Source organism: Nothobranchius furzeri, chromosome 8 (assembly GCF_043380555.1).
Source record: "Nothobranchius furzeri strain GRZ-AD chromosome 8, NfurGRZ-RIMD1, whole genome shotgun sequence".
Classification (NCBI taxonomy): domain Eukaryota; kingdom Metazoa; phylum Chordata; class Actinopteri; order Cyprinodontiformes; family Nothobranchiidae; genus Nothobranchius; species Nothobranchius furzeri.
Window position 1 is genome coordinate 71486419 of NC_091748.1, and position 14940 is coordinate 71501358.

At 43.5% G+C, this 14940-nt stretch overlaps 1 protein-coding gene across 2 annotated transcripts in view; it reads left to right on the plus strand.

The window, feature by feature from the left end:
• lrrc7 (leucine rich repeat containing 7) overlaps positions 1-14940 on the plus strand; it is a 121976-nt gene that overhangs the window by 88666 nt on the left and 18370 nt on the right. Inside the window, exons 20-31 of one of the 2 annotated variants that reach the window (XM_070554285.1) lie at positions 103-316; positions 1807-2310; positions 2840-3064; positions 3140-3356; positions 3449-3802; positions 3968-4213; positions 4751-4963; positions 7670-7837; positions 9393-9512; positions 9690-9894; positions 10003-10262; positions 13469-13561. In XM_070554285.1, coding sequence (XP_070410386.1) covers positions 103-316; positions 1807-2310; positions 2840-3064; positions 3140-3356; positions 3449-3802; positions 3968-4213; positions 4751-4963; positions 7670-7837; positions 9393-9512; positions 9690-9894; positions 10003-10262; positions 13469-13561 — 2819 coding nt within the window. The remainder of the gene's footprint in view (positions 1-102; positions 317-1806; positions 2311-2839; positions 3065-3139; positions 3357-3448; positions 3803-3967; positions 4214-4750; positions 4964-7669; positions 7838-9392; positions 9513-9689; positions 9895-10002; positions 10263-13468; positions 13562-14940) is intronic. The other variant, XM_070554286.1, reaches the window with a different exon arrangement.

Genomic DNA, 14940 nt, shown 5'->3' on the forward strand with positions numbered 1-14940 from the left:
ATCTGTATTCTTGTCAGCTCAAGAGCAAGAGGCTGTTAGAGTGAAGATGTGACATTTTCAGTGAATATCAGCATTTGTCCTTCTGCGTCTGTCTCCGTCCAGAGTCCACAGACGAGGACGTAGATAAACTCCACTGTCTGAACCACAGCGGCTCCTCTGCAACCTACTCGGACTACTCTCCCTCACAAGGCTCCTCTGGCTCCTCCAATCCGTCTGCAAACACACACTCACACACACATTCTCACCCCCACACACACACTCCTGCCCTGCCGCCTCCCAGTAAGGACCAGGTCCCCCAGTCACACTGGACCAACAGGTACACACACTTTCTAACCATTTGGGTTTCCTTCCAACCATCTGTGTCATCTTCTTCTTTAGTTCAAATCCGTCACGTATCTCATCCCCCTATCCAGTCGCTATCCGTCTTTCCTTCCCTCCATCTCTGTGTACCCTCCTCATCTCTCTGTTTGCTCCATCAAGATCAGAGAGGCTCATTAGGATGCTGCAGACGTGCATTCAGGATGTTTTTTTCTCACCTCGTTTCTCCTCAGATTCAGACAAGCAATTATTTTTATTGTGAGATTATTTTACTATAATTACTTTATGGTACTTTTGTTCAAGTCGTTATTCTGGTTGTAGTGGACCTGGAGCTAAAAAACACGTGATAATAAAACATGTTTTTAATCCATCTTCTATTAGAAATGTCACAACAAAAATCAGCAAAATATTAATACTAGCTTGCATACCACATTTATTACATTATCACCTAAATCGTTTCAAATAAATTTGATTCAGGTTGTGATTTATGACAGACAAGTATTTTTCAGTATCAACACATGGGAATGCACATACTCTTGGTAAATATGTTTACTTCTCCCTCACTTCCAATGCCTCTGGGGCTCTGTGTGCTCTGAGGAACCCCTGCAGAGGGACATGTCTTTTTGGTATTTTTTGACATTTGTTTTGTTATTTCACATGCCCTGGGGTACGCACATGACAGTCGGTGCACTATATTCCTTTTTTTCAGGGGCTGCATCCTTGCAAAACATTGCATTTGACGCAGAAATGGAGTTTGAATACTTTGGGAAATGTTATTTTTGTTTTCAGACATATATAGGAATGTCCAATATCAGCTTTTTTTACCAATATTTGATATAGACCAACTCTTAATTTCCGACACCCATATATAATATCAGTAGGCCCATAATCCACCAAATGTTACTGGCCCTTACACACTAGCATCGGCTCCACTCTGCCTGGACCAGTATGGGAGTGTTCTCCTTTAGGCGGCCTTGGAATTTCCCACCTGCAACCGGACGTCTTTTCAGCCCTCTTCCTGAGGAGATCTGCCTGGAGCCAAACTGGCCCAACACGCCCACTGCTGACTGATTGGCCAGCTCAAAGCACACCTACCATTAGGGGAAGCCTCCGATTGGCAGAAAGAATCAGCCCGCAGATGTGAGAGTCTCCAAAAGCAAGACTGCTCAGGCAACTTTTGTTTAATAATGGAGATACTGCAGACTTCTCTGCGCTCGTTTGCCCCGCCTACATGTGCTTGTGACATCACAGACCACATACTGCCCATGTACTCAATCACGCCCACGTTGCTAAGGTAGTGTGGAACGAACGCAGCCGGGCTGGGGCAGGCGGAGCGGAGTGGATGCTAGTGTGTAAGTGGCATTAGTTGGTTGGTAGGCATGCAGTTCTCATCTCCCTTTGACGCACATCATAATACTCGTTAATGTAGCACAGCATTTTTAACAATCTTCACTGTATGATTAGCTGTTATTTCTCCCATCTTTGTAGACTTGCCCAGTCATTTCCCAAACCCATTGACTCCAAGCCCCTGCTTTCTCAGAGGGAAACCCCTCCATCAGGGACCCTACAGCAACGTGGAGACCGCCGTCCACTCAGCGAGCCTTTTGACTGGGCTGAGGCCCCTCACTATGATAACACAGGGTTTGACGCGGAAGAGTCTCCTCTGGACCCCCCATCTAATACCAGCCAGGGAAACCCTCCACTGGGCTCCAAACCCCGCAGCCAGTCGGCCCATGGACGCCGCCCTCTCCTCAGGCAAGATCGAATTGTAGGAGTCCCCCTGGAGCTGGACACCCAGACACTCTCCTATCATGGTAACCAACGTTCTAATCCGGACAGTGATCCACAGTCCTCTGGGCCTCATTCCCAGAACCCCTGGCAGAATTGGACTAGGACCCCAAGCCCGCTGGAAGATAGGACTGCTTTCCCTTCAAAGTTGGACCTAACCCCAACGTCAAGCCCCAACCCCGATCGGAAGGACATGGACTCAAGGTAAGGAACAGGAAATCAGACGGTTTTAACTCGGAAAATTGTTTGTATTGCTTCATTAGTCATTTTTTGCATTATTTGAATGAGTAACTATGAAGTTATTAAATTATTACTTAAAAAATTGCAGGGCATTTTATTTTTGTTTGTTACGTGTATAGCGAAGACTAATTTGTTTATTTTCTATTTCATCCAATATCCAAATCGGTTGGATTTAAATCCACTTAGAAAGATACAGTGGGGGGGGGGGCGTGATCCTGCATCCTGCCAACAAGGTTTTGGATCAAGCGACAGTCACTCTGCTCCTGGGAAACACCTGCCCAAATATTTGGAGTCTTGCACAGAAATGTTCAACTGGTCCAACAAATACATACAGTGGAATATAACTGCCTAACTTACTGAGATCATTTCACCGCAATCACACAGCTTCATTAGCATCTGTATTTTACTACTGCAATTCTAATATAGCTTTTTCAATTATTATTAGTTAATCCATTAACCGCCTCATTGACTTGTCTCATGTATTTGCTGCAAGGCTGGATCCAGGTTCAGGGCCTTTGCCCGGAAGCTGGACATATCACAACAATCAGGGAGATCAGAACAGGAAAGATCAGCTCACTGTCGGCGGGGGCAACAAGGTAACTGTTGTGATGAGTAAAAGCTCAGACCGCCTGTCCCCCATGATGAAGGAGACAAGATCCAAGTTCAAGAAGTCTCAGAGCATAGATGAGATCGATATTGGCTCCTACAAAGTCTACAGGTATGATTTGACCTAGTTTTTTAAAGCAAGTTTTTTTTGTGTGGTTGGACCGTAAATGGTTTTCTCTCTTTGCAGTATTCCCATGGAAAGCTATAGTTCATCCATTGAGCAGCAGACTAGCTTGGACCGCTCCGAGCTCCCTGGCTCTATGGAACAGACCAGCATGTCACGATCTCAGTCTGCCCCCATGTTAGATGATGAGATGATCTTTCCAGGACATGGAGCCAACCACAATCCAAAGCCTGCCATTCCCCAAAAGGCCTATCACTTTGACCAAAACTACAACCCACAGGTCAGGCAGTTTCTCTCTTTTATGAATTCTGATTATTATTATTATTACAATTAAATGAAATAATCTTCATTTAAAATTTTTTACCCAATCAGGTGACCATGGATCGTCGAGTCCCTCCCCCGTTTCCCAACACACCAGATTACGTTAACCATTCATCAAAGGTTATGGACTACTTGAATCAACCAGGAAAGACACTGCCCAAAGAGCTAGTAAGCCCGCGGTATCGGGCATACCCGCCACTGGAGATGTTTTCTTTCCCTCAAACACCAATCAGTCAAGACGGCCCACCCAGCCAGCAGCATCAAACAATCTCAACGCAGCGCTCCAGGCCAGGGTTTCTGAGGAGAGCCGATTCTCTGGTGAGCTCTACGGAGCTCGCTTTGTTCCGCAGAGTTCATGAAGCCCAGCAGGAGGCGCTGCTACAGGAAGCTCAATACAAACAGCAGGTGGGGGGGGCATATCAACTAGGCTCATTAATTGACTAATGCATGTGCTAAAAAAGCTACTTGTTGAAAATCAAACCAGTCACTTTTTAAATCTGGAGCTCTCATATATCTTCTTAGTTTCATTGCATGGCCTGATGAAACCTTTGCCCCTTTTTACTCTCTCAGTCAGACCCCCCGCATTATAGTCGTGCTCTTGCCTATTCCTCCCCCATGGACCACTCTGCACTCACCAACATGGCTGACAACCAAAATCAAATGATGCACAATAAAAGGAACGGTCGCTATGACGACGACTATCCCACTTACCAAGAACAGAAGAAGCCAATGATTGGTTACCCAACCAAAAGTCTAACTCAACGTCGCCCCCTGTCAGCTAGGAGCTACAGTACTGAGACCTATGGAGCCTCCCAGGTAAGGCTATCTCTGTTACCTGAGCCATGTGTATTTGAGGATATTTCATTTTCTTTTATTGTACTTTCTTCACCTGATCCCACCGGGTTGTTGGGCATGACTGGGCATTACAAGTTCACTATGCTTTGATTTCACAGGTCTGGGTTATTTCAGCAGCAAACTAAGCACAGTGGTGCTTTGCTGCATCCTAAATTCCAAGACAGTCCCTTATCTATAAATAATCCCCTCCGGTTGTTCTGGGCTTGCCTCGAGTCAGACATTTCTAAAATAGTCACAAAGACGTGTCCAGCAGCATACTGATTAGATAGACAAAGCTCTTCATCTGGCACCTTTCATCACGAAGAAGTAGGGCAAACAAAGAAAACTATGGCTTGGAAATTATGTATTACACTCGTGGCTCCGGTCCTATTCTTGCTGACTTCAACCGAAACTCAAAAGTGAATACGCAGTACAAATACCCTCATCCTCACAGGGCTAAGCTCCACTGCCTCGTGCAAATCTTACAACGTTCATGTTTTACGGCCTCCTTTTTGTTAGGCTCGTCCCGTGTCTGCTCGTCCCACCATGGCTGCTCTGCTGGAAAAAATGCCACCTGACTACACCCTGGCAACCTGTCCAGAGAAATCTTCCGAGGACACCATCAAAGTAAGGCCCGTGGTGCCGCAGAAACCTGAAGACATCACTTCCAAGATGCCAGCCGACTGGAGGCAACAACTTCTCAGGCACATAGAGGCTAAACGATTGGACAGGGTACGTGGATGCAATGCAGGCACTCGCCATGAAAAGTACACCCCTCACATGACACACACAAACACACAGCATTGGGAAGCCCTCCCTGTTTGCATCAGTGTAAGTCTGTGTTGTAAGGTTGACCAGATTTGTGTGCGGCTGCATGTGTTCACTCCACACCGTCGCTGTGTCAGCCTGACTTACTGCACCAGTATCACATTTCCTTACATGCAACTCAACTGAATCTCCATTGTGATAAACAATCAAGTCTTTTCATGTCCTAACTCTTTTTCTAAACAAGTGAAAAGTCACCAAGACATTTCTAAACAGAACAAGGTTTTAGCTTGTTGGAAACCTTTAAAACGAGTTGCTAATTCGACGCTGCGCCCAAACTAAGAGACTTTGCTGTAATTTTCACTTGCTTTAAAAAAAGACAAGAGATCCCCTGAATCATTGTCAATTAAGAGGAAATGTTGAAGATCCTACAATGCCATGACTTTTTTCTAATTCACAAAAGAACCTAAAAATACAACTGCCGACTCTACCCAAACGTAAAACATTTCATTTGAGATTCCATGAACTGATATCAGATATTTTACATATACTATAACTGTCAGTGCGTTTGAATTCCTAAGCAGCAACACAATTCTTGAGACATTACAGTTAACATTTTAGTAAATATTAAATAAAACCTAAGCTGTGTTTCCGCTATAGGAGCTTTATGAAATTTTCGGGAGGGAGAAAGGTGACATGGAAAATACGACGACTCGGTCCTCGCAGCCGTTGTGTCTCCTTACAAAATCGTCCTTTTCAGGACCTTGCTGGAACGACAGCGTATTGCAACCATTTTGGCAGTAATTGATCAGAATCAGAAGAGTTTTATTGCCATACATTACGTACAAGAATCACGACATTAGGAATGTGCTGCGGTACTGCGATCAAAGGGAATCCACGGATAATAACATTACAAAAGTTATTTCTGTCAAACAAAGTATGCCACAACTTAATCCATTCAGGGGACAAGGAGAACAGCTGTATGATGCTTATTATTATTTACAAGTCCAGGAGCAACTAAGCCAGGTCACCATCAGTCTGTGATTTCGTAGCCTCCTTCAACTCCCTCGAATGAGTGTAGGCCATGTCAGGGCTATTCAGGTTTTAGCTCTTTGCTTTGTCTCTGGAGATGACCAAAAAGCAAAATTCTTCTTTTTCTTCTTCTTGTGCCTTTTGTTGACAGTCGAAGAATTAAAAAAGTTAGCTGCTAGCCTTTATATCAGCTATCGGCAGAGTAAACAGTGTTACAACTCGTCTATGAGGGGCCAGGCCGCAACATAGAGTTGGTCCACCCTTAACCACCGATCCCAAGCAACCACACCAAAGGAAACTATTAACAATAATTTATTTACAAAAGTGCACTAACTAAGGGTGAGGGAGGATTAAAAGTTCAGGGTGATCCAAGGCCAAAATAGCAAAACACCTCAAACTCAAACAACCATCTTACCTAGAAATTTAAGGAACCAAGAGACAAACCAAACTTACCTCCCTGGCAAACCAAATGGGAGAAAACTGGGATAAAATAAAAGGCAGTTCACCCTTACAAATCCTAAAACTGATTACTATTTTCACACAGGCCACAAACGAATGGTGGCTGGTTGGCATGGGCAGGAAAATGGAGGGCACAGCTCTTCTGTAATGTACCAGTGGTCCTATTTTCACCAACAATTCAACCAGAGGTTAACCTTTCATTTGCACACACAAAAACACCGTCTGTCTGGCCTCCGAATCCAAAATAAAGCTCTGCCCCAGTTCTTGGTACTGCAAAGAAGCCATAATAGCTTTGCTCAAGGCCTCAAACAGCAGTCAGACTGCTGCATCCTCACTCTAAATGAAAGCCAACCTCCTCAAAGTTCCTACGTGACTTTACAACTTATAAGCTGAAATAATCATATGTGTTGAATGAACAAGATGTTAAATCAAATGTTTGAATGATTTGTGCTTTAATCAATGTTCTCATACACATTATATTAATTAATTAATTATTAGTATTAATTATTAGCAGGTCTGCTCCTCCCAGTCACCCAATCAGGAACACCTGACCATCTACCAATTACAGAAGGGGACTTGCACATTAAAATTTACATTTTTAAAAGAACACAAAAAAATTCTAAAGAACAGAAAACAATCCATGCGTACATAACAACAGCTAAAGCAAGTAGAGAGCTCCACTTTGCGGATCTATCGATCCCACAAAACTGATAAGTGCCGTTCATGGTCAGCAGAGTGCTGCAGAGTGCTGCCCAATCTGAAGTTGGTAAAGTTTCCACCTCAATAATCACTGAAACACATTTTTAAAGGAATAGCTTAAGCTCTGAATCGTGTCACCCGACAGCACAAGGATCTTTTATAGGTTTATTCACATATAAATCAATGTGTTTGCTGAAGTGTTCCTGTATGTTTCTTCTCTGAAAGCTGTTGGAATGAAATGAGCCACCTCTTGTTGCTTGTATGACACAATGTTATGTGCGTATTGACCAGTCACTAGCTAACATTTCTCTGTGCTTTCAGCAACTCTGCACTGTTGTTGGTTTTATCAGTGTTTTTGCTGTTTGTTTGTTTGTTTGTTGTTTCTTTTGTGGAGCTGTGTTGGCTCTCAATGTTGGCTCCACCTCTCTCCCCTCCCCTCCCCCTCATTCACCCGTGTCGTGTGATGTTGTCTCCTCCAATCAGAGTGGTGTCCTAAAGCACAACACGCTCACGCTGGGCATGTTCTATCAGGGCGGGGGTCACGGCCAGGGGCGCAGCAGCAGTTTGAACTTTAACCTTTACAATAACACTAGGCATGAGCCCCCTGCTGGCCGCTGGCTGCCACTACCTCCTCCTCCATCTGCCATCGCTGTGAGTATCCCACTAAGAACAATGAAACCCTTAGCTCTATTGTCGCACGCAGCTGTAGACTTAGAGGGAACTGCAGCTGCTGCTCCTTTAATAGTGTCATTTGTTGTTTGTGTATGTTTCATCTTAAATATTATTTATTAGTGTTTATACCTACATCTACTATCTCAGTCAGCAAAAGTGGCACCATCCACCAAACTGTTGCTATCGCAGTCTATGGAGGATCTAGTTAAGGTGCTACAAATTATGACACTTTTATCAAAGACGTCTAGGTAAAACCTTGTTTTTTGGCTTTAAAGCGAGGATGTTTGGCTGTTTGTGAAATGTTTTTTTCTGCATAACAATTATAAATTATAAATTAACTAATGCTGCTGCATCACAAACGCTGCTACTCTGTGTATATTTGTAAATATTACTGCTGATTTTGCATTTATTTTATTCGGTAATTATTTTCCTGTATTCTTTTACAATTTGCACCAAAGGGAGTGGCGCTCCACTTTCGCTGTACCTTGTACAGAGACAATAAAGGTTATTCTATTCTAATTTCTTTCTAATGAACAGCTTCTATTTAGAGAAGTAGCGTTCACAACTTTGTAGACTAAAGAGCAGATGACTAGACCAAAATATCCAAACTCGAAATAAATGTTGCTGTCTTAACTCATTCGATGCCAATGACGACTTAAGTTAGCATTTGCATTTTTTTTTACTGTGTGGGTGTCGGAACGAGCCCCCGCACCATGAGAACAAACATCCCAGCTCTAAAGCCGATCTTCATCTGCGTACGTCACACGTCACGTGATCAGGAAGCAGAAAATCCATGTGTTAGGAGATCGTTTTGGGCCGTCCCTGTAAAAAAAAAAAGTGAGGCACGAACCGTAAAAGCTTCTGCCGATCACAATTCAACAACGGATCATGAAAGAACGGATAACGCTCGAAACGCGCGGATTCTTCCTGATCTAAGAGGTGAGTCTCCTTTTTGTTTTGGTTGTTTTGGCGGCGACATCATCCTACGTTCTGTGACTCTTAAAAAAACTGTAAAAACGGTGAGAAACGCTGGCAGCGAATGAGTTAAAGGGGACATATAATGCAAAACTCACTTTTAAATGCTTTTGTGGATCTCTACTGCCCCTATAAACACTCCACACATGAATAAAAACAGTTTTCTCTCAATCTTTAGTTTGAGGAATTGTAAGCCTTAAGCAGGTCATCAAGCTTTGCAGAAGCCTGTTAATCACCTACCAATTAAAACCAGGTGTGTCGAAACAGAGAAACATCTGGGTTCTAGAGGCCCATACAATCTGTTTCAATATAAGATAAGAATACCTTTATATGTCCCTCAGTGGAGAAATAACATAATTTAACTTTCCGTTCAACATGATTGTTTTAGATTATTTCACTTTAGAGTTTTTACATATTGCTCCTTTAAATGTAAAGAGTTACAGCATAGTTCCTATTTAAAACAACCAACTCTCCAAACTCAAGCAAACAAAAGCTGGTTCCTGAATTTTAACTCAGACATTGTGTTTCTTTTCAGTAAAAGTCTGTGTGTTTCTCTCAGACCCCCTCTCAGCAGGGTGCAATGCTGGATAATGACCAGGAGGGGGTGTCAGGAAACAACCAGTGGGCTCCTTACTCACTTGGAAGAAGGGATGTTCCACCTGACAACCTTATGAAGAAGGTAAGAACTGGATGTAAAATTCTGTTTCTACCCTATGAAAGGCTTCTCTCATAGAGTGAAACATCAAACAGGTCAGAGAGTGGAATAGCTAGCACGTTAATTTTAGCTAGTGATCATGACGGTGTGCTGACTGATTTGTCCCACCATGTCTCTGACTTCCACATCGTCCGTCCACAGAGCGGACATTCACACAACCCTTCACACCAGTCACACAACACCATGATTGTCACTTCCTCCTCTTCCTCCTCGGCCACTCAGCCTCATCGTGTGGTGGGGCAGCAGGGTTACGACGGCATGATGAGTAAAGGTGGACAATACCAGCAAGGAATGGCTCTGTCAGTGGTTACCTCTGGTGGGCAGTACCAGGGCAACGTTTCTCAAGGTAAATGATCAAAGAACAGAAATGTTTGCTTTGTAAAATAATTCTCCAAGTCATTAAGACACAAAAGATATATTTATAGGTGATCGGTCTCATTTTTGTTCCATACAGCTCTTCCTTCTCCTGGTCAGGCCTACCCAGGTGGTGGCTTGCCCATGGGCCTGTCTTCATCTGGGAACCAACCTCAGTACAACCCCCACACCTCCCATCAGCAGCCCCTGCCTGCTACCAACCCCCAATACCATGGCAACCAAGGCATGGTCCACAGCAACCAGGTTGTCATGACCACCCACACTAACCCGCGGCCTCAGAGCGCCCGGTGCCTGTTGCAGACCAAAGGCCAGAAGAGCACGGACGGTTTTCAGGAACAAGTACGTCTGTCTGTCCACCTGTCTGCCTTAAGTAAACACGTGAAATACAATATTCTAGTGTTAGGTCGAAAAACAGCAACAATTACGCTGAGTGCTTCATGAGTGTGAAAGAGTACAAATACCTCTGGTGCTCTTCAGTTGAGGGATCCATGTGTAACTTGAGAAAAGGGATCAGAGGCACTCAGGAGGATAATTGAAAAGAAAGACATATTTTTAATCATTCTCCTCCTGAGTGCCTCAGATCCTTTTTCTCAGACATTTGTTGTTTGCAAATAGGGGCTTTGCTCAAATAGGGAATACTATTTATTACTTTCAAAGCACAAATCCAGAGTTTTTTTTATCAATGGTACCATCTAGAGCCTGAAAAATGTATTGCACCTTCAACTGTTCTCCCTACTTCGCGCCTCTAGCTGGGCAACAGAGCCAAAACACATTGTTTAACAATTATTAGTCTTACATTATCTTGTTTATTCAAAAATATATTTGTATTTCAAAGACTTACTTGTCCATCAGAAATGTGGCTAACTCTACGTTCGTCTAGGCACGTGCTCAAACATTCATGCACAATCTGTGATTGACATTTGTACGTAAGCGGATGTCTAATGCACTCAATTAAAGTCCCTTTAGTCACCATCACACACTGGTGAAATGACATCATGGTGAACTGCAGCAGTGGCTCCACTTGAAAACTATTTAGTGGTTTAACCACCAGTCCAACCCCTTAAAGCTGAGTGTCAAGCAGAGAGGCATCGGGTCCCATTTTTAAAGTTTTTGGCATGACCCAACTGGGATTTGAACCCTGATCTGCCAGTCCCAGGGCGGATACTCTACCACTAGGCCACAGAGAAGGTCAAACTGCATGGGTCTACATGGGACAAGGAAAGAGCTTAGAAAAAAATATTGACATGTTTCCTACATTATATCACAGTACAGGGTCAGATTCTAATAATTCCTACGTAACTCCTGAAAGGAGGAAAACTCTTGATTGTAGCTTTAAAGAAAAAAACACTGATAAAAGTTGTGTCTCCATTGTCGGAACTTCAGAGTAAGTTGTGAGAGATGAGATGGCTCGGTCCTGTCAGCTGTTGTATCTCCATTCAAATTCAGCTCTTTCAGGACATTCGAGTGGTGTCACTCACGGGCCAAAAAGCATCAACAGTAAAGCCTGCCACACACAAAAGCAAATGGCCTCGAATGATTGTTAGCTCTGCAGATACCTCAATGTGTGCAACTAATTTTCAAAGTTTTCCACCTCACGAGACTCTGAGGTGAAAATCAAACCGGTTTGATATTTTTCGCCTCACAGGGGGTAGAAACTCACCGTGTGCACACTGCGTGAGCTGGCGACTGAGCTGGAATATTCTAGTGACCAATCAAAAGCGCATTCTCCGCTCACATGATTTCAAGATGGCAGCTCCCTGTCTGTGTGTCGGGAAAAATAAACAAAATGGAGACAGAGCTGCAAATGGAGGAAATGCTTCTACTTGCTTTGTTGATGAGGCGTCACCACTACCGTTATTTCAAGATTAGGAAAGTATGGGTACGGTGGCTGCAAAGCAGGGCCAGGCATGGAGTTTATGCCAATCTACTCCAAGAGATGTACCTTGAAAACCCAGAATCCTTCCGACAGTACCGCCGTCTGGATTCTGAATCCTTCAAGAGGGTAGTGGAAACAGGGGGCCCTTCGATCGACAAGGTACACGGTGAGTTTCTACCCCCCGTGAGGCGGAAAATATCAAAACGGTTTGATTTTCACCTCGGCCTCTCGTGAGGCAGAAAACTCACTGAAAATTAGGCGCACAGCAAGGTTTCTGCTGATCTAACAGTCATTCGAGGCCATCCGCTCAGCAGTTTGCTCTTGTGTGCGGCGGGCTCTGCATTTAAAGTTTTATTCTGTCAAAGCAATTTATTCCATTCGGAGGACTGGGAGAGCAGCTGTGGGATGTATAATGTAGCATTCAATGACCAGAAAAAGCACCGATTTGTACGCTGCTCTGTGAGACAACAAAGCCTCGTGAATTACGTCGTTGTGGATGCTTCGGTTTTCAGTGTTGGGAGTTCAGCAACGGCCATTTTAACCCTCCCACTGTCTTCATGGGTGACTCCGCCAGGAAAGTTGACCATTGACCCTTGAGGTCCACATGGCAGGGGTGAGGAGTGAGCACCACCTCAATCCTGCTCAATGGTCAACCTTCCTGGCGGGGCCACCCATGAAGACAGTGGGAGGGTTAAAGCAGTGCAAATGGTTGCTTGTGCTTCCATTCTCCTACTCGAGCAACTCCTCTAAATTTATTAGCTGCTTGTTTTGAATGACGACTGCTGATGTTATTTCCTGGTACTGAGGTACAACCAATCAGCATGAGTTAACCAAAAGTTCTGTTCAGGGACTCTACTGGAATTTTCTGAGTATGTCCCCATGTTCAAGTACTCTGTTGGTTCTTGAAAACAGCCCATTCAGCTGGCCCAGTGATGCAGAGACACGCGCATGCCGGGAAGTTCTGGTCAAATCACCCTGAAATTCGGATAGTGGAAACACGCCTAAAGAAACCTATTTTTGGCCTTTACATCTCGTAGTGTTTTTATTTTTACTCCTTAAATGCTCAATTCTACCAGGTGATTGCTTTGTTTCTCTGCTACCTGTTACCAAAGCAGTGGACTGAATCTGCAGACGTGTGTGGTAAATGAAACACACGATGATGTCAAATGAGATCCTGATGTTTGCAAATAGATTGTGATGACTTTTATTAAAGTCGGAGCAGTAAACGAGCAACTAATCCAGACAAAATGTGGCTGTAATTAGGACATCCAAATATAATTTAGCCATCAAAGAGCAACAGCCGGTGCTTAAAGCAATCCAGAAAGAGCCACAGAGGTGTCCTTCTAAATCGGACACGCTCCACAGATGGAGATCACTGTACCAGTTCAGATACCAACATGAAGCCATTTGCACCAGTCTGCACAGCCAAACCTCCTCAGGGGGTTTCTTTCCCCCTTCCTAGCATGAGATGGCTTCTATTATGTTAAACTGAAAGACAGTGACGAGTTTATTTGTGGCACAGTTGTTCTTGCCAAAGAGACGAAGACTTCCAATTAGCTGCCAACACGTGTTTATTTATTCTGTGCTTGGAGAGATGTTTTCTGACTTTGTATTTAACTTTCCTTGTGTGTTTTTCTGCTCTCCTTGCTTCTCTCCTCTCCTTCTGTAGTTGTGTGTAAGAATAGAGAAGAACCCGGGTCTCGGTTTCAGTATCTCTGGTGGCATCAGCGGCCAGGGGAACCCCTTCAAACCCTCTGACATGGTACGACCTGACCCGGCCTGTCAGCCAATCACAGCCTCTCCAGCTTTACCTCAGAGTTGCTATGGAAACTGCTGCTTGTTGCCGCAGTGTTTCGTCTGTCTCTCTGTCTGCCTGCCTGTAGGGCAGAAGCTGGTTAACTTCTGAAACTGGATTATAAAAAAAAAGAACAAGTGAAATTTGGGATCATCTCTGCAGTGAGAAAAGTTTTTACGGGATTAATTAGCCCTAAATTTTATAAACGTGTGATGATATTTGAGTTTATTTATTTATAGATTTATAATCTGATTCTGGTGGGGCTCATAAGTGTTTTAAACATCATCAAACATAGCAAGATTTGCCAAACTTTTCTGATTTTGACATCTAAGTTGAACGTCTGTTCAAAAAGTTTGATGGGGTTGCAGATCCCTCAGGCCTGTTGTACAAGGCGGTCTGTCCTAGAAACATGCAGCTATAAGGAACGACGCTGTTCACAAAGCTCTGGGAGCTATTTTTAAAAGGCTCCTTAGTTCTGGGACACTGTGGGCGATTTTAGATGTTCAACACTTTGATCTGAAGATGGAACGCATGACAAAATTTACCGACTGGTATTCTGAAGGACTGTCAAAGTGACAGGACAGCTGGTCCATGAGACGACGAGTTCTTTAAACATTCAGCCGCCGTGCAGCCCATGTGACAAACGGTGGAGTTACACAAACTGTCAATTCATCATTTAACTTTCATTTTTAAGCTGACGACTGGTGATGCAGCTGCTGACGGGAGCGGTTTATTTTATCATTCCCTTCACACTTGGATCCATGAGGCTTCCACAAGCTGCAATATGTCTTTTAATAATGCTGTTTAAGAGGCAGCAGATGGAGCCCATGCAGATTAGTGCTTTTATTTATTTATTTTTGCATGAGCAGGATTTTAGCTAAACATTCATCAAGAATGCACAATACACATTCCCATCCATGTTAGTGTGGAACAATAATAACGTTTTCTTTAGATTTAAAAGGTTTTGGCCAGATGCACAACTAACAGGGTTACTTTGATCACTGTTATTTGTCTCTGATAACGTTGCAGAGGAGCAGTTACTTTTGTTTTTCCATCCTATTTAATATTTTTCATTTGCAAATATAGTTATTGGACAGTACTATGTCTGACACTAGAAAAAACTGAGTCTGTCCGTTGGGGTTTAAAATAACTAAAGTTATTTCTAATGAAATTTTGGTATCAAGCGGGGCATTAAAGCAGGTGCTATAACACTCCACCTGTGAGAATAAAACTGTAAGGCTGGTTTTCAGCATTTAGACATCAATTCTGATTGCTTCACAGTCGGACTGGACATGGGGGGGGAAAAAAGAAAAAACTGAGCCTTGTAAAGGAATTACTACAGTCGA